The 18254-nt window shown below is 44.9% G+C and overlaps 1 protein-coding gene across 1 annotated transcript in view; it reads right to left on the bottom strand.

Annotated features, from left to right (window-relative positions):
- Positions 1-553: 553 nt before the first annotated feature.
- The window catches only part of LOC123986101 (cGMP-inhibited 3',5'-cyclic phosphodiesterase A-like), a 57193-nt gene continuing 39492 nt past the window's right edge, over positions 554-18254 (bottom strand). The window contains exons 3-7 of the mRNA XM_046074183.1: positions 11663-11908; positions 8916-9061; positions 8700-8815; positions 856-1099; positions 554-653 (exon numbers count right to left, since the gene is read on the bottom strand). Coding sequence (XP_045930139.1) covers positions 554-653; positions 856-1099; positions 8700-8815; positions 8916-9061; positions 11663-11908 — 852 coding nt within the window. The remainder of the gene's footprint in view (positions 654-855; positions 1100-8699; positions 8816-8915; positions 9062-11662; positions 11909-18254) is intronic.

Here is an 18254-nt window from a genome sequence, read left to right on the forward strand (position 1 = left end):
CCTAAGCACACCGCCAAAGCAACAAAAGAGTGGCTGAAGAAGCACATCAAGGTTCTGGAGTGGCCTAGCCAGTCTCCAGACCTGAATCCAATTGAAAATCTTTGGAGGGAGCTTAAAATTCGAGTTGCCAGGCGACAACCTCGGAACCTGAATGATTTGGAGGCTGTCTGCAGGGAGGAGTGGGCCAACATCCCTGCCGAAATGTGCACAAACCTTGTCACCAACTATAAAAATCGTTTGACATCTGTGCTGGCCAATAATGGCTTTTCTACAAAATATTAACATGCTGTTTGTCCAGGGGGTCAAATACTTGTTTTTCCTCATCAGATGGTTATCAATTTTAATAAATTCATATGATGTGATTTTCTGGAATTTTCTTTGGGATTCTGTCTTTCACTGTTAGAATGTACATATGATTAAAATTGTAGATTGTTGCATTCTTTGTAAGTGGGCAAACCTGCAAAATCAGCAAGGGGTCAAATACTTATTTCCCCCACTGTACCTAAGGAGTCATGTTTATTTGCTCAGTTGGATAGATACTGTATGTCTAAGGTCAACCACTCACAAGCTGTTTACCTGGATGGGGTATTCTGTCTCCTTTGTCAACAGATTCTACGCCATGGTTTAGTCGATTGTTGAATGGCCTGCCACAGCTGATAGAAAGAGAGCAGAGAAACACGGACACATTCAGAGGATGCATGCTAGGCTTCTCACGTATCTGATAAACGAAATTCACACAAATGGACACAGATGCTTCTGAAACCTTATTCCAATATTTGTGAATCTGAAATTAACAATGACTTATCAAAATGCAACAGAAGAATTAAGCTGGTGTGCAGTCGCTCAGAATGTTACCTGCCGCAGAGCAGCGGAGGTCGCCAGTGAGGGGTGGTGGAGCTCGGGGCACTCTGGCTGTGAGTTAAGGCTCTGTGGTGGCTCTTGGGGGCCACAGAGCCAGGGGTCCTCTCTGTCAGGGGCCCAGCCAGCTCAGGAAGCTGCACTGAACATGTCTTTGTAGTGGGGCTGGAGACAGGAGTCCCCTGGACGGGAGGAGACGGGCAAGGAGAGGCCAGAGGTGACACGTTGGAGGGGGGTAAACCTGAAAAAGAGAGCAATACTGACTGTTTCAGAGGTCACGTAATTTGATCTTGATACTATTTTTTAGTATTCATCTATATGTAGTGATGGGAGAGAGCAGTCACCCCACCTAGAGTCGAACCCGGGTTTCCAGAGTACCAAACCGCAACTGGTCACATTGCTTGTTTGGTACCATGCACACCTGCGTTTAAATCTGGTGACAGTGTTGGGATAGCTTGCAGTGAGGTCTTTGGAGGCGTGCCCAGAGTGTGAACCGTATGAGGAACCCCAAAGGTTGGTGAACCCCTGTGTGTGAGGGACCCCAGAGATGGGTGAAGCACTAGTGGGGGCACCCTGGGATTGGAGAAGTACGGTTGGCGGATGTGTGAGGGACGCCTGTGTGCGTGAAGCGGATGGGTGCACTTCCCTGAAGGGGAGGGTAGTGTGATGGAGTACCATCACTGTCGTTGTCACACTGTGGGCGTGTCTGGTCTGATCTGTTTAGTTTCATTATTATTCTGATTGTTCTGCTATAGTCTGTCCTCGTTGTTCAGTTTATTATTCAGTTTGCCTGTCTGTCCTGTTTTAGTTTTGCCTTATTATGTTCACTGTATTTTCTGCATTAAGATTTGCTTGTGTCTATCCCCCTTAGCAATTCCTCTGCCTGCTTATCCGCTAAGTAGGCCTACTTTGAGTTCCAGTTAATGTATGGTCTTGTGTTTTGCATCTGTTAGTATCTGCTGTTTTCTCTGCCTGTCGGTGTGCTTGATTAGTCCCTCAGGTCTTTCACCTGTGTATCCCCTCCCAGCTCCTCAGCCCATGGGCCTTTCCGAAACTGCTTGCTACTCCCTCTCCCTACATACATCCACTCCGTTTGCGCGTTCATGCGGAGGGTCTGCCACATTGAGTGCCATCCGAAACCAATGAGGGCGGAGTGGTAGTGGGTTGTTAAACCCTCAAATGCTGAGTCAGCACCGATGCTGGCTTGTTGAAGGTGTGTAACACCCTTTGCTGCACGATGGGGGAGCTTTCTTTCAATTTGCGTTGCGTGTGACTTCGCCGGTTAACATGTAGGATTTTTTATTTTGAAACTACCGTGACATTGTCAAGTCACCATTCACAGGTTAACAACGTAGCCCATATGTTTTATATTGAAATGTTGTATTTGTTAATGTAACATTTTTCATATAGGCTAAGTTAAAGAGGTTCAAATATAGGCCTATAGGCTTTTCTTTACAATGAATATCAATCTTTTCATAAAAGAATATAATATTTATTTTTCGTAAATATATAAAGTCATGTTAGACACGAACACAAAATGAATGACAAATGCTTTCAGTTTCGTTACTGCAAAAAACACACTTTTGCTCAACATCAATCCTGAATCTTAATACCACTGTTGTTTATTTGCGGTGGCTTCACTCATGGGGTTCACAGCGTGATCTGTCGGAGGATTTCGGGACGGCTGAGGCTTTTTCCCGACCTTCATCCGCTGGCTCCGACGCTTCCTTTCCTCGTTCGGGAGCCCATTTCTCGGTCGGAGACGCTGCAGCAATCCGACTCCGATCAGGTGGACGTGCTCAGCATAGTGGACGATGACTTCCGGGTGTCGGGTCGGCGTCATCAGGCGGCGCCCGACTATGACGAGCTGCTGGAGGTGGTGACTAGAGCCGTGGCTAAGCTCAACATCAACTGGCCACAGGAGGAGCAGACACCACAGGCTAGTGGTAAGCTTGATGAAAGGTTTCTTAAGCACCACGCGCCACCTCCACGCCGGTCTCTGCCATTCTTTCCTGATTTACATGATGAACTGAGTAAATCATGGGGCAGACCCTTCTCTACACGGCTTTCCACACCCCGATCACTGAACTATAGTAATGTGATGGGGGTTAGGGACCGTGGTTATGGGAGGATGCCTCGGGTGGAGGATGCGCTTGCGAGCTATCTCTCCCCTCGACTTGCGTCCTCCCTGGAGAAGCCGGCGTTACCCTCCAAGCCATGTCGCACCACATCTACGCTCGTGGGGAAGGCGTACATGGCAGCGGGCCAGGCAGGTGCGAGCTTGCACCCCATGGCGGTGCTTCAAGCCTACCAAGCCGACCTGCTACAGGAGATGGTTCAGAGGGGGAGTCCCTCTGAGCAAGATCTGGCGGAGCTTCGCAGAACCACGGACCTGTCTCTCCGGGCCACCAAGGACCATGTCGGTTCTGGTGGCCACAGAGCGTCACCTATGGCTCAACCTCGCGGGCATATCTGAGAAGGATAAGAGCTTCCTCCTCGATGCACCGGTGAGCACGGTGGGCCTCTTCGGTGACGCGGTGGACTCGGTGGTGGATCGGTTCCAGCACGTTAAGACGCAGGGCGAAGCGTTCCGCCAGTACCTCCCTCGCCGGTCTGGACCCAAGGCAGCTGAGGCTGCCAGGCGTAGGTCCCTTCCCTCTACAAGCTCCTACCGAGAGGAGTGTCGCTTCTCGGGGGCCCCCCCGAGGAGCTGGGGCAGCGAGGCGGCGCTCTCAACCTCAGCCTTCTGAGATACGCGATCTGAGGAAAGTCATCCAGTCCCGACGGAGCTCAGGGAAGAGGTCCTGAAGACCGGGGTAGGGGAGTCTTTTCTCCCTCCCTCTAAATCGGTCTCTGAGGAGATTCAGGTTCAAGATGCTCACCATCCCCGCCATCGTGACGCACATCCAATCCAAGGATTGGTTCGTCACGAGGGCGCGGTCATGGGCGGCCGCTTTGCAAGGGGATCCTGGCAGGTGCATCAGTCCGAGTGGCATATCAACTGTCTCGAGATGTTGGCGGTGTTCCAGGCTCTAAGGAGTTTCCTGCCCGATCTCCAAGGCCACCACGTCCTGGTTTGTTCCGACAACACAGCGGTGGTGGCCTATCTGAATCACCAGGGCGGTCTGCGCTCGCGCCCTCTGTACAGACTGGCGCGTCAGATCCTCCTGTGGTCCCAGCAGAGGTTACTATTGCTCAGGGCGATGTATCACCCGGGGACGCAAAATCAGGGAGCAGACCTGCTGTTGAGGCAGGGGCTGAGGGGAATGGAGACTTCACCCCGAAGTGGTGGAGCTCTTGTGCGGAGAGTTCGGCCCCATAGACGTGGATCTGTTTGCGTCTCAAGAGACTACGCACTGCCCGCTATGGTTTTCTCTCGTTCCTCCAGCCCCGTTGGGTCTGGACGCCATGGTACATTCGTGGCCGAGGCTACGTCTGTACGCTTTTCCCCCAGTCGCTCTGCTCCCGGGGGTTCTGGAGCGGGTCCACCAGGACAATGTCGGCCTACTGCTCGTAGCCTCGTTCTGACCAACCCGGGTGTGGTTCTTGGACATCATGTCGCTCCTGGTCCCTCTGAGGAGAGACCTGCTGTCCCAGGCGCAGGGCCGGGTTCTTCACCCTTGCCCCGCCGTATGGCGACTGTGGGTCTGGCCCCTGAGGGGGCACAGTACCTAGAGGCGGGTCTAACAGCCGGAGCAGTCGAGACCCTCCTCAGCTCCAGGGCCCCGTCCGCATGGAGGATGAAGTGGAGTGTTTTCTCCGCTTGATGTAGGGAGCGGTCGGTGGACCCGGTTACCTGCCCAGTGGTTCAGGTACTTGAGTTCCTCCAGGACCGGTTCTCTGCTGGTCTTTCCCCTTCCACCCTCAAGGTGTACGTGGCAGCTATTTCATCTTTCCACGCCCCTCTGAGGGAGGGGTCTTTGGGGAAACTTCCCTTGGTTGTACGTTTTCTCCATGGTGCCCGGAGGACAAGACATGCGACTCGGTCCAAGGTTCCCACTTGGGATCTGGCGGTGGTTCTTGGGGCATTGGCTGAGGCCCCCTTCGAAACCCTGGAGTCAGCTGAGGCTAAGCACTTGACCCTCAAGATGGCCTTTCTCCTTGCTATCACCTCTCTGAGGAGGGTGGGGGATCTCCAAGCGCTTTCGGTTTTCCCGCAAAGCCTGGAGTTTGCCCCGGGGAATATTAGGGCTATCCTGCACCCTCGTCCAGGATACATCCCTAAAGTGCCTTCTTGTGCGGCAGGGTCCACAGTGCTGCAGGCATTTCATCCTCCACCTCATGTGACGGTGGAGGACGGGAGACTTCTTCTGCTCTGCCCTGTCAGAGCACTGAGTATTTACACTCTGAGGTTCTCCCGTTGGAGGAAGGCTGACCAGCTGCTAGTGTGTTTTGGGTCCCCCAGGGCTGGGCTCCCTGCATCCAAACATACTATTAGCAACTGGATTGTTGAGACTATTTCCCTGGCCTATCAGGTGCGCGGTTTGCCTTCACCTGTGGCTGTGAGGGCTCATTCGACCAGGGGCATGGCGGCCTCTCGAGCCCTCCTTTTCGGGGCCTCTTTGCAGGATGTTTGTGTAGCGGCTGGCTGGGCCACTCCGCACACATTCATTCGGTTTTACAGCCTTGACCTTCCTTCGGCACCTGGCACTCGTGCGCTCTCCTCTTAGTCGTGCCACTTTATTGCACACTGGGGCAGGCGGGGTTTTCGGCAAGGTTTAGTGGGTATCTCGTTCCCATAGTGTCGTAACCGGCGCAGTTCGAGTTCCCTCGAAGGGGAACGTCTCGGGTTACGTATGTAACCCTGGTTCCCCGAGAAGGGGAACGAGACCCGCCGCACCTCTCTCCCCGCCTGAAGCGCCTGCTTCATAGTTTAAGCTAATGATGAGTGTGTACAGGTGTGCTTTATACTCCTCCGGTTATTCCGTCACACCTTACCATTCTAGCAACAAACCAATAGGATTGGAGTGATTTCATTCATGTTCAGACCTGCTACGCCTAAAGGCGTTCCCATAGTGTCGTAACCGACGCAGTGTCTCGTTCCCCTTCTTGGAGAACCAGGGTTACATACGTAACCCGAGACGTTTGGCCTGGAGGGTGACTCCGACCAGAGTTCACTCTGTGTCGGAGTGAAAGTGGCAAGGGTCTAGTTTCGGAAAGCCCCCCTGTGTATATACTGTATGCTTGCTTGTTTCCTCAGTCTGTGTCATGTCATTGCAGTGTATTGCCTGCCTAGCTCTGTCTCGTCATGTCATCCTGTTTCCTTGTGTTTTGTGCATTTCGGATTTATTTGTGGATCATTTTATTTTGGACTCAGCCACTCTGAAGTAAGTGTGCTTGCCTTCTGTTGTCAAATAAACCTTTTTTGAATTTGACCTGGGGCCTGTACCACAAAGCGAGTTCAACGTACCCAGGATATATTTTCGTTATCTGGTTTAACTCACCCTAACAATCGCAATCGGGATAAGCGGCACCACGAAGCCGGTTATCAACTCGGTAACTCAACCCGGGGTTTCCCAATCCAGCCGGGAGCGCATTCACATAAAAGAGGCGGTGTTAGCAGCAGATGACAAATCACAGAAATGAAGTCCACTGTCAGCAGAGCGTCATATTTTACGAACGAACTGTACTACAGAAATACGACATGGTCTAAGTAGCACGCCTGCATCTGACACATGCTATATTGCATTGATTTGGTGTGTTCTTATGAGCTGTATGAAAATATCAGCCTTATTGTTTCAGCTCGGCTGTGTGTCGGCATTTCCACATTAAAAGACACGGGCCATTCCTCTTGTGAAACTTGTGAAAAAAAATTTGATTAATTTATTTGACACACTCAAAAGTGTTCCCAACATTGTTCTAAATGAACTTCATAAAGCAATGAAACGAAAACTCCATTCATGCCATGAAATGTGCTCAAATAGTGGTTGAAAGACTGAATCTCAACATTTAGGCTACTGGAAACTCACCGTCCCACCTTTTGCGCCCACATCGCAAAAGGTGGGGCAGAACGTGACCAGATAGACTTTACTAACCTAAAATAAATAGTCTACATTCATATTAAAATTTAGTATTTCAATATCCCTACCAAGCTGCTCATAATATTCAGCCTATAAGAAATATAAGCTATAAGAAAAATGAAACCCATTTATTTTAATGGCTGTGACAGGATCTGTGAAACGGAGTAAATAAAAAATATTAAACACATTTCAGAGCAGTTAGAATTGGCTACTGTAAAAACCTGTAGGTCTACAATAACCTAAGGCTTTTAGGATGATATTGCTATAGCCTAAGAGTTTCTCCACATCACCGCAGCAAAAATAAAGCAGCCTAAAGCTTGATTTATACTCCTACATAGGGTCTATGTGCGTAGCTACGCCATAGGCTACGCACATAGCCAGGCATGTGCGACGGTGTATCCGTCAGTCTGCAATTACACCCCCAAACGCTAGTCGGCGCAACGTCCACTGTGTTGACTTTTGCTGGCCGAGCAGGCTAACTTCCGGTTTAGCGCTCCACTACTGTGAATGGCGGTAAAATTGTATAGGTGCGGCTGGTGTAGCCTTTTCAAATGTTATCGACCGAATGGATCACATTCTGATAGTGAAACAAGTCATTTTGCTCGGGTTGTGACGGTTAAATATATTGATCAACCGTGTTACAGCCGCTGTTTTGGCCGCTAGAAAAAATTTGCTACAAAGCACGGGACACTTCCGGTCGGCTCGGATGCATTGCAAGGCTACCCAAGCCAACCAATGCTTACGGTCCGCGTTGCCTCAACTTTTAGTTACATTTTTGAGGAGGTGCACGTCAGGCTACGGCGTAGGTGACGTAGGGTAGCGGGATAGCAGAGGCTATGCCATAGATTTGACGCAGAAGTATAAATTGTACTTAAACAGTCTGTGGGATTTCCTACAGATGGTGTCATTTTCCAAGAGAGCTGATTGGTCAATAGGCGCCGTTTTCATAGAGTTGATCTCTTATCTGGAACACAACCATGGAGATCTAAGAAGTGAACCACCGCTGTGGTACTGAAAACCAAGGGTTAACCCCTCGATAAGCTCAAATCCTGCTTCGTGGTACAGGCCCTTGCTCAGTGTCCAGCGTTTGGGTCCTCCAACCTGCTCTATCCTACAAACCTGTGACAGCGGTTGAGTACACGCTCTGACTGCCATACCAATGAGCCTCGCTCTTTGGTGTGATGGTCAAGTTGCATGTTTGCATGTATCCTGCAGACCTGGGTTCAAATCTGTGTGGGGTGACTGCACGCTCCACTTGCTTGTGTTTAGCTAATTAATTTATTTGCTTTTTAATTAACTATTGATAGTCTTTGCTATGTTTTAAGTCACACCACTTACATACAAAGGAATTCAGCAACTACAAAATCCTGAATTGTGAATCGAAATGTGGAATTATGTGCAGTGAATTGTCAAACTGAGAAGAAAAATTTCTTTTGTAAAAACATTTTCCAAATTAAAGGTTCAGTGTGTAGGTTTTAGTGCCATCTAGTGTTTTGAATTGTGCTAAATAATACGTTGTAGTCCTCCATTTGTCCAAATTTCACTTCTTCTAACAAACCAGATGACTACTACTTTTTCTGTACATTTTCTGTCGTGTATGTAGATGGAAATGGCTCATTCTAAGGTAATAAAAACGTAACAGTTCATTATGTAAGGTCTTTATACACCACTGAAATGTATATTATATTGCATTTCTGTCAGTAGAAGAATATTACAAACTGAAACTTTAAAAGACCTTGTATGAACAAGGACCTCTTATACCCAAGTAACTTACTGAACATATACCCAGTGTGTTAAGTAGATTTGTACAGACACACATACCTGGTCTTCCAAGTGGTTTGCTGTAGATGTGGTTGGATGTGACAGAGGCAGCACAGGAGGCAGACATGGAGCGACTCTTTGAGATGGTCATCATCACTGAGTTATTCCATGAATCGCTGATTTAATGCAAGAAAATGAAAAAGTCTTGATCTGTTACTGGTCAAAGTTATTGTGTTCCTCTTGATTGCAGTGAGTGAGTTAGTGTGTTAGAATTACCTGTCTGTTGTGTGTTTGATGCTGGCTGAGCGGTCGCGGCGAACCGGGCCAGGCTCGATGGTCGGCAGCCCTGTTGCTGAGGTGGTCGTGGTCCATGTCGACGAGATTCTCCTAAGCAGTCCTGGGGGCAGACTCCGTCTTAGACGCTGTAATGCAGATACAGAAACATATGCTGACACACTCACAGAAGTACATGGAAAAACTAACTGAACTGTCAAGTTTTTTTTTTACATAATCAATAATCAAACATAATCTTTGCACATCTTTCACAAATTCTTACTTTCTGTCTTTTAACATCTGCTTCACACACAAAGATTTCTTGTAATCCTTCACTTTTTTACATTTACATCAAGTAAATATTGTTAAATTGACTACATTCTTATGTATAGCATATTTGTAATTGATTTCCTTGCTACTGAAATAGCCTGATTTACGTCGTCTTGTCTTATCTTCTAAACTTTTAGTGTCACAATAAGTAACTCTGTTTGGACATTTGTAATCCAAAATGACAGGCAATGTTAACAAAAGTTTGGGTCATACTTACTCTACAGCCATAAAAGTCACACAGTTCACACAACTAGAGACAAAGTGCTGCCATCAAAGTAAAACGTCAGGCAAACAAAGGCAGGTATAGTAGCGCACTTGCTCGATTTAGTAGTTAAAATGGGACGTGAGCAATTGTTGTGCCTCCTTTTCTCCTCCATCAAAAAAGTAAAGACATCAATGTAAAAGGATTCCATATTTGTTCTTCCAGCCCATTCCTTTTTTTCTAAAAGCATATGTGAGACTGAATGGTAAGTAGGAAGGAGTCATGCTTGTATCCCCTGTGGTGTCAATCTATCTAGTGTTGTAAACTTTGTTGTAAAGCCATGAGCTAATCTCTCTCTCTCTCTCTCGCTCTCGCTCTCTCTCTCTCTCTCTCTCTCACACACACACCTACAGTGGACTATAGAGGGCAGCAGAGGATCAAATTTTACATCCTACTGAAAAACAACCACAACATCTAGATTTGTCTGTTCATTGCTCAGGCAAATAAAAACACAATGAAGCACTATTGCCATCCAAACACACACACACACACACACATGCATGATCTCACAGTGCTCTGGGGTATACTCTCCTACAATGAAGGGAAGCTAATCAAAAAGGTCTAATAGTTTATGAAAGAATGACAGAGGAGAGAGATAGTAAAGTAGAGATGGGGGAGTGAGGGAGAAAGGGCATTTGGTGGTAATCAATCACTCTGAACATAATGCTTGTGTTTTCCATTGTGAATTTTATTATTCTGTGGTAATCCAGTTTAAAATGCAGATCTGAAACATCTGCACAGCACTATTATGCAACAATAAGAGCTGACAGAAATATAAGTAGTAGATGTTGGCTGTGATGGATTGCTGCAAGTTTTACATTAAGTATCTGATACTTTATGTCTGTACTACTTTGAAATTAATATAAACCAATGGCTTCCACCACAACGCTACGCTTTGGAAAATGTCTGGCTGTAATGTGAAGTATTATAAAGAAAACACTGTGTAGCAGAAGGCGGAGAAGACTGTTTGGAAGCTGCTATAAACTCGGCAGCCAGAACTGCTAGAGTTAAAACAAGGCAAGTGAAACCAGAACTTTTAACAAGAAATGAAACTTGTTTTGTTGTCTCACTAAGCTAAGTCAAAACCTGGGAAACAAATGTACCTCAGTCACCAACATTTCCTTTTGCCTTTCTGTAACTGCTATTTCTGCCCTTAGTTCAGAGCCATACAACAGAGCAGCACAAATGAGTTGAATCACCAACTTTAACCCGTTGCTACATGCAGACTCACAAATCCCCAATGAGTTAAAATGAGGCAGCATCTCATTGAGTTCCACTATATGCGTCAAGCATCTGTGCGCACTCAGGCAGTGTTAAAGCTGCTTGTCACTTTCCTGGTAGGCTATCCTGTGTTACATCACACGCTTTATTTAGTTTCCTTGCCCTCTTAAGTGCCCACATACATTTTGAAGCGCCTGCCTTGTAAAACATTAAAAATCCCTCTGGAAGCCTGTGCGTCATTGTTAGCTACATCAGAGCCCCGCACTACACCGGCAGTGAGGGAGGAAATGGGGGTGATGTGTTCAGGGTGGGTGTGTGTATGTGTGTGTGTGTGTTGACATGTATGGCAGCATGCAAGTTTAAAGGAAAACTCCACCAATTTTTTTTTACAAATAAATAAAAGGTGTAAAAAGCCTTCTGTGGCTCCAGAAGGGGCTAGACAAAATATGATAAACTGCGTCGGTTGTGGCTTGAAGACCGCAAGATTGAAAATGAAAAAAACCTTGGGGTGTGGAGTTAGAATGTGAGCCTACCAGACCTCTAATCATCTTTGCCTGATGTGTGAAGAAAAAAGACCATATCTCTGGTTCTTCTGCATCTACTTTGATCTTTTATTTTGGTCCATCACAAGTCTGACAGTGCTGTAGTTGTGAAAAGCTAAATAGGTCGAGTACTCTATATAATAAAGTGATTTCTAATTGTGACCTACACCAAAGGTTATGGTCTAAGGGGTGAAATGATTTGTAACCAGAGGCAGTCTTTCTATTTTTTATTCATCTAGTGACCCCTAAGATTTATTTGGGGATTCTATGGTGGGGGTAGGGCGGGTGAGGAGGGGGTTGGCTACACATGAGTGGTGTATATATCTATATTAATCAGCCAAACCAAACACACAAAAATGAGCAAAAGCACATTTTTAAGAACGACAAACATTTACCTTTGGAATGGCCAGCCTCTCTGCTTTTTCCGGCCCCTCCTCAGAGTCAGAGCAGGTGTGTGTGTCTGCAGGTACGCGAGGCCGGTGGAGCGGCTGGAGGCTGATCTGGGTGCTAAGGAGGTTGCTGACGGCCTTCAGAGAGCTGCAGGTGTTAGGGGGCAGCGAGGGGTCTGCCAGCAGGTCTGAGATCAAACCGTGGGCCTCACCCATCACCGCGATGTCCACTACCACGCTGGTGCCCGAAGACTGGAGAAGAGGAGAGGGGAAAGGAGAGGAAGAGATTGAGAACGAGATAATCATTCTTTGTTTGTCTTCTCTGGTGTAATGCAATAATGATGCGGTGAACAACGTCAAACCACACTGACGCACACAGCTCCTTTATCTCTATACCTGAGAGGTGTGTGAGATTTGTGTGTGTGCATCTGTCTTTACATTGTACAGTCCCTTGTGTCATTGTACAGGCTTCTTGTTTTGAACACGTAATGGTGAATCTCACAACTACATTACAACTTATTTTCATCAACTTACACACAACTTACTTTTTTTTAGCCACAAAGAGGCCCAACTCGAACAACTGAGTAAGGTTGGATACAGCGGACTACACACTAAATGACTAACTATGATTAGAGGTGTGTTGATAGGCAAACCCCCAAAACCTTGCGAGAACACAAATACTCTTAAGACTGTGCCAAAACAGAAAAGTATTTGCAAAAAGCATCTAGCTTTATACACTTCTGCTACAAATTCTGTGGAAATGAAAGAAAAAATGAAAGAAAGAGACACAATCTGTTTAAAAAGGAGAGACAGAGGCAAAAAGTACGGTTCGCTGCAGAGAGAGTTGGAGGTAAGAGTCAGCTGCACTGTGGCTTTCCACTGAACCCTGGGTGAACCGTCTTAAAAAAAATAATACTATCAAACTCATGGTAGATCACACAACTTTTTATGTTTACTTGCCAGCAGTCTCAGATATCTTTTTAAAGTGTTATTTTTCCCACTCATGACTGTGATGTTGACACTTCTAGTTTCAATCATAACAGCCAAACATGTTCAAACTAATCTTGATGGGAATGACTGGCAGGATATCAATGAAACATGAGAAAGCCACGTAGAGCAGGATGTGAGAGAATAAAACTGTTATTCCCAACAGCCTCTTTACTTCGTCTGCTCATATGCTTTTCAGTACTGGACAAATCTCTTTGAAAACTATATTAAAACGATGTAGCTTCATGATGACAGTGTGTGCTGAACCATATCTGTTTAATATTTTGTCCATCATTAAGTGGATAACAATCTCTGCTGATAATGCAGCATGCTCCTACAGTATAAAGCAGCTGACTCTACTGTTGACACATTGAGGAAAGCAAATCACAACCAAAAATAAAAAGCTGTGAACTCATGGAACAATGGAGCATTTCTAGAGCAGTTGAATCTAGACATTCAATCTGGCCCAGATGTTTTCTCGTCATCCACTCCTGCTCTCTTACTGCATCCTTCTCTCCCCCACTGTGCCAAAACATAAAGCAAATAAGCTCACGTGATCCCTCCATCCATAAGCCTTCACTCTCCCATCTGTCTGCCCCCGGAGGCTACTAGGCTTGGTGACTGGCAGCAACCTCTATGTTCTCCACTTTGCTTGTATCTGTGCCTAACTCTTTCACTTCATTTGTGATTTCATATCCTGAGCCTGGGTGTCTGTCTACTGTTTACACTTTTTTAACTTTTATACTCAGTTAACTCAAGCTATTACTGTTCCTTTAGCTCACATACATTAATTTTAGGTGGAAAAAGATAAAAATGTGTGGGTGGAGTAAAAGGGGCAACATATCCACCCCTCCCAATTTAAACACAGTGACAGATGATTCTCATAATTTCCTTCCTTAAAGAGATTGTATTAGCCCTTCAAACATGTCAGAGCTCAGGGCTATGCTGGGATGAGTAAATGCATCGAGCACATAGGAAGATAGTTTCTTGGAAGAGCGCGCGTCTGTATGTGTGCATGTGCGAGTGTGCATGTGTCACCTCAACCTGAACAAAACCCATTAGACCACTCCAGAGCTTTATGACATCCTGCTATTGTGACATTCACCCATTACCTGGCAGTAATGGACTCTGTTCAGCTAATGTCAGGGTGAGCGTGAGATAAAGGGAGCTTCAGTGTGTGTGTGTGTGTGTGTGCTGCCGCTGTTTTTATGGCACAATTCTCTGTTAGAATTCTGATATTTAAGCATAAAAAAATACTGTGTCCATTCAGTGCAACATGCATAAGCATTTAAGCTGATGGAGCTACAGAACGCTGTTCTGGTAGAGATGCAGTTGAGGGAGGCATGTCAAGGGAGAAAGTTATTGATTCCTCACAGCATAAAGGCCCACAGGAGACAGCAGTGGGAACGCTACTCAATGAGTAAATGAACAGTGGACACACACAAACACACACACCCACGCATACATGTAACAGAATTGCCCCTTGAGATCAGTCTGTCGGGCTTTCAATTTTACACAGTACATGCTGCGTATGGAAAAATGGGTCATAACCCCTCAACAAATGCAGTGCACTGTAACAGGAGACAATACTAGACACTGGTCTACAATGATGTACACAGATAAGGAAAATAAGATCTGTGTACATCAAGCTCCTAACAACAGCACTACCGATTTGGATCGCTAGTGAAGCGACGTAACATAATCAATGTTAAAAGGTGAGCCAATATCGATTCAGAGTAGGGCTGGGCATTTAGATGGATACTTACAATATGTGATCACATTTTAAAATGTTGTACACATTACAAAATTACCATGATACTGAGTCAATTTGTGCCTGATACAGCATCAACAAAAACGACAAGAGTTATTGCTGGACTATATTATTGAATTATATTGCATTATATTGTTTATTATAAAGTAAGGAAGTAGCAGTGAAGGAAATCCTGCACCACTAGAAATCCCCTAATATTTTTTTTCAATTTTAAAATACCTTGATCATCATCTTGATCATTTAAAAGGCAGCTTAGTTCAAGAAACTCCAATAAGAAAGTCCACACCTGCAAAAAAACAGTTAATCTGATGTGGAATTTATATTTATAGGTATCAGGCCTGAAACTAGCACACTATTGGACAATTTCCTTTGAGCACCGATGCATGTCTATGTTATTATCATGGGGATGCACACTGTCACCAAAACCAAGATTGAAGCTAATTCCAAATGGAGATGACATAGATCCCAAATCAGATTTCCACCGCTGACACTGGCTCTGAAAAATAATGACATTGACAACTCCCCTCTCTCTCTCTCTCTCTCTCTCTCTCTCTCCCTCTCGGAATTACTTTTTCCTATTTCTCCTCTACTTCCTCCTCCTCTCATATCTGCTATTTCTCACTATTTGCCATTTTCACTCTCTGCCCCCATCCCCCTAGACCTCTCCTGAGAGACAGTTAGAGGATATGTGGGCAGATCAGGCATAAAGGCAGATGGTGAGAGCAGAGACAGGGAGATAAAGAGAAAAAAGAGCGACAGAGAGATGGAGCAAGAGAAAGAGAGTGATGGACACAGAGAAAGAGAGGAGCTGAGTCCACAGGCAGGCCATGGTCAGCCAAGTGGAAAAAAAGAACGGCTCACTGTAGCAGGGCCAGCTGAGCTCCTCCACAACCTTATCTACAACAACTGTAAATACAGCACTAACAGTGGGGAGCTGTCCATTGTTTCTGTACTGCTACACCAATAGCACAGAAAAGTGTAAAATATGTGGAAAGCCTTTACACCTCTCTCAGCTTTAAGAATTAATGCTGAAGCAGTAGTAGCCAACAAAGCATGCCAGGGGCCAAGTTCATGTTCTGGATGGAGGAGGGTGGTTGCAGAATTGCTAACAGTTGCAAGATTGCAGAGCAGGAGCGCCTTTAAAGTTACAGGGCTATTAATCCTTTACACATGTATCTATTGATCTGGTAATAATTAGCACAGGCTGGCTGAGATGCATGAACACCGGAGACTACCATTTATTTTCGCTTTGCAACTAATCTATCTTTCTTTCATATTCACAAAGTGCAAAGCTGATGCTGACACAAAACCTATAGATATTGATGGAATTGTTCTTTAAGTTTAAGCAGAAGATTATGAAACTATGCAAACCACTATGTTGGTGAGATATCACACACACACACACACATTTAGAAAAATATAATGTATATATAACACATCCACCCTAACAGGACGTACAGCTTAACAAATACTTCTCTTCTAAGAACAATAGTGATGCTGAATCTCTCAACAGTGGCTTCACTCTCTTCCTTACAAACACCAGTCTCTCACATGGGTAACTGACCTAAAAACTAGGCTGTATCAAGAAGCTTAATTTAGACATTGCTTCAAGTTGTCCTATTTAAACCATCTCATCATTTGCTGATTAAATGGCTTTCCTTTTTCTGCACACACACACACACACACACACACACACACACACACACACACACACAGACAAAGCGCATGTACATGCACACACACATACAACAGCACACACCCGGATCAGAGAGGAGAGACCCCAGTTAAACCAATACTGTACCTGTTTAGGAGAATGTGTATTGTCCTGATGGCGTCCCATGATACTTGCTGAGTGCCTTCTCTGCATCATTCGTGTTCAGTTTGAACACTCAATCCCGATCTTGCTATCTAGATTCCAATACATGTGATACAACAACTTTATGCTCGCTTTCCTTCCTTTAAGCCTTGTTCAAATATCACAGTCATAAGACACTCAATCCAAGGCAACTGACATTTTAATAATGTAGCCCACAAACACTTCCTCGCCCTCTCCTCTCCTCCGCTCTCCTCTTCTTCTGCTTCATGAACCTCCCTCTGTCCTCTCACCCGCCCCTGCCTCTCCATCTGCCAACTGCTAATGTTCACCGTTGGTTCAGGGATGAGAAGACCTGAAGTACACACAAATCAGTTGTATTGAAAATACCTGGTTGCTAAGATACACTGGGACAAAGATCAAAGTGACTCGTCTATAAACCATAAAATAGTTGTTAGGGGCTCAGCTTGCCACGGCTGTACTACACCCACTACTTGTCAAGTGTTTCCTGTTATAGCAGGTGATGCATGACAACCAAGCGGCAAGTAACGTGCTTTATCAGAACAGGGCTTTCTACTTCAGGAAACTCAGGTACATATTGATTCATTAAAAGTCTATTAAGATTGTAGGTTTGTTGGTTTTTGTTGATGGCTAAAGTTGGAGCTGTATGTATGTAACTGTTGTGTAGAACAAAAAACTGTCTTCACTTGTTTGTTAAAAAAAGCATGCTAACTTTCATAACTTGGAAGTCAAAACATCTATAAGGAAAAATATTAAATGATGACCATTTTTTCCAAAATGTATATGAATGAACTTGGATTTTTATGATTTTCTTTCTTAACCAATTATCTGGATTTACAATTAAATCAATTTTTCCTGCCCAAATTAGTGGAGTGGGGGATACCTGGTCTGTTCAACAAGCAACATCTTGAGCTCCAGCATATCAATAATATCTATATCAATACATGTTATTGGAATTTTAATAATGACGTAACGTTAATTTATAATCCCACTGAAAAAGAGGCAATATAAGCCGTGAGAGGTGATAAGCCCACCCGCTGGAAAAGAATAAAAAAGCTGACCCAGTTGTTCTCAAACTTTTGCTGTATCCCCCCCTTTGGATGGAGAAAAATATTCCAACAATATTTAGTAACACAGCCAGCCAAGCTGAGCATTATTTTACTGAAATATCATTATCATGAAGATGAACTGTGCGTTTCCTTCTGTTACGAAAAAAGACACAAGGCTTTCCTGATATTAATACCAGTAAACCCTAGTCCAACGTCGTCATCATCAATTTTCTACATCATGGTTTTTTTCCTCTCTGAATAATTTTTTTGAAATTTAACTTTTATCTAACATGTGGAAAAAACCCATTGAGATAAAATCCCTTTTTCAAGGGCGCCCTGGCCAAGAAAGGGAGCATGACAGCAAGTCAGGCAGTACAAACATAAAACAACAATACAAAATACAATCAAAACATTTACCTTTTTACCTATATACAAATGCAACAGTCACAACCCATTATCAAACCAGCCAACCAGTACATTGAAACTTCAATGGGCAGTTAAAATACATCAATGTAATGCCAGCTTATTCAAAAACAGTTACATTCAACTTAAGGATTTGAACTTCCCAAGAGGTACCAGCACCTCCAGCCGGAGCGTCATTTGCAAGGAGTTCCAAGTTAATGGTGCACAGCATGAGAAGGCAGTATTTCATAACACTGAAGCCACCCTGGGAACTTTTAAAAGCAGCAGCCTGCTGGACCAGGTATGATGACTACTGACCGCAAAGCTGAGGAAGCTATTCATGTAATGTGGTAATTTGCAAACGAGTGCCTTATAAATAAAAATACACAAATGTATTTTTATCTTTCTAACATGGTTCTGCCCGATAGTTTCAGATCCACTGAGCACTCATGCATTAAGTAATGTGTTTATATTAACAATGAATAAATTTACTCCCAGTTACATGTTGCTAGCAGTGCTGATACTGAAAACCAACACCGACCTACGACACTGCTC

Source organism: Micropterus dolomieu, linkage group LG17, assembly GCF_021292245.1.
Source record: "Micropterus dolomieu isolate WLL.071019.BEF.003 ecotype Adirondacks linkage group LG17, ASM2129224v1, whole genome shotgun sequence".
NCBI lineage: Eukaryota > Metazoa > Chordata > Actinopteri > Centrarchiformes > Centrarchidae > Micropterus > Micropterus dolomieu.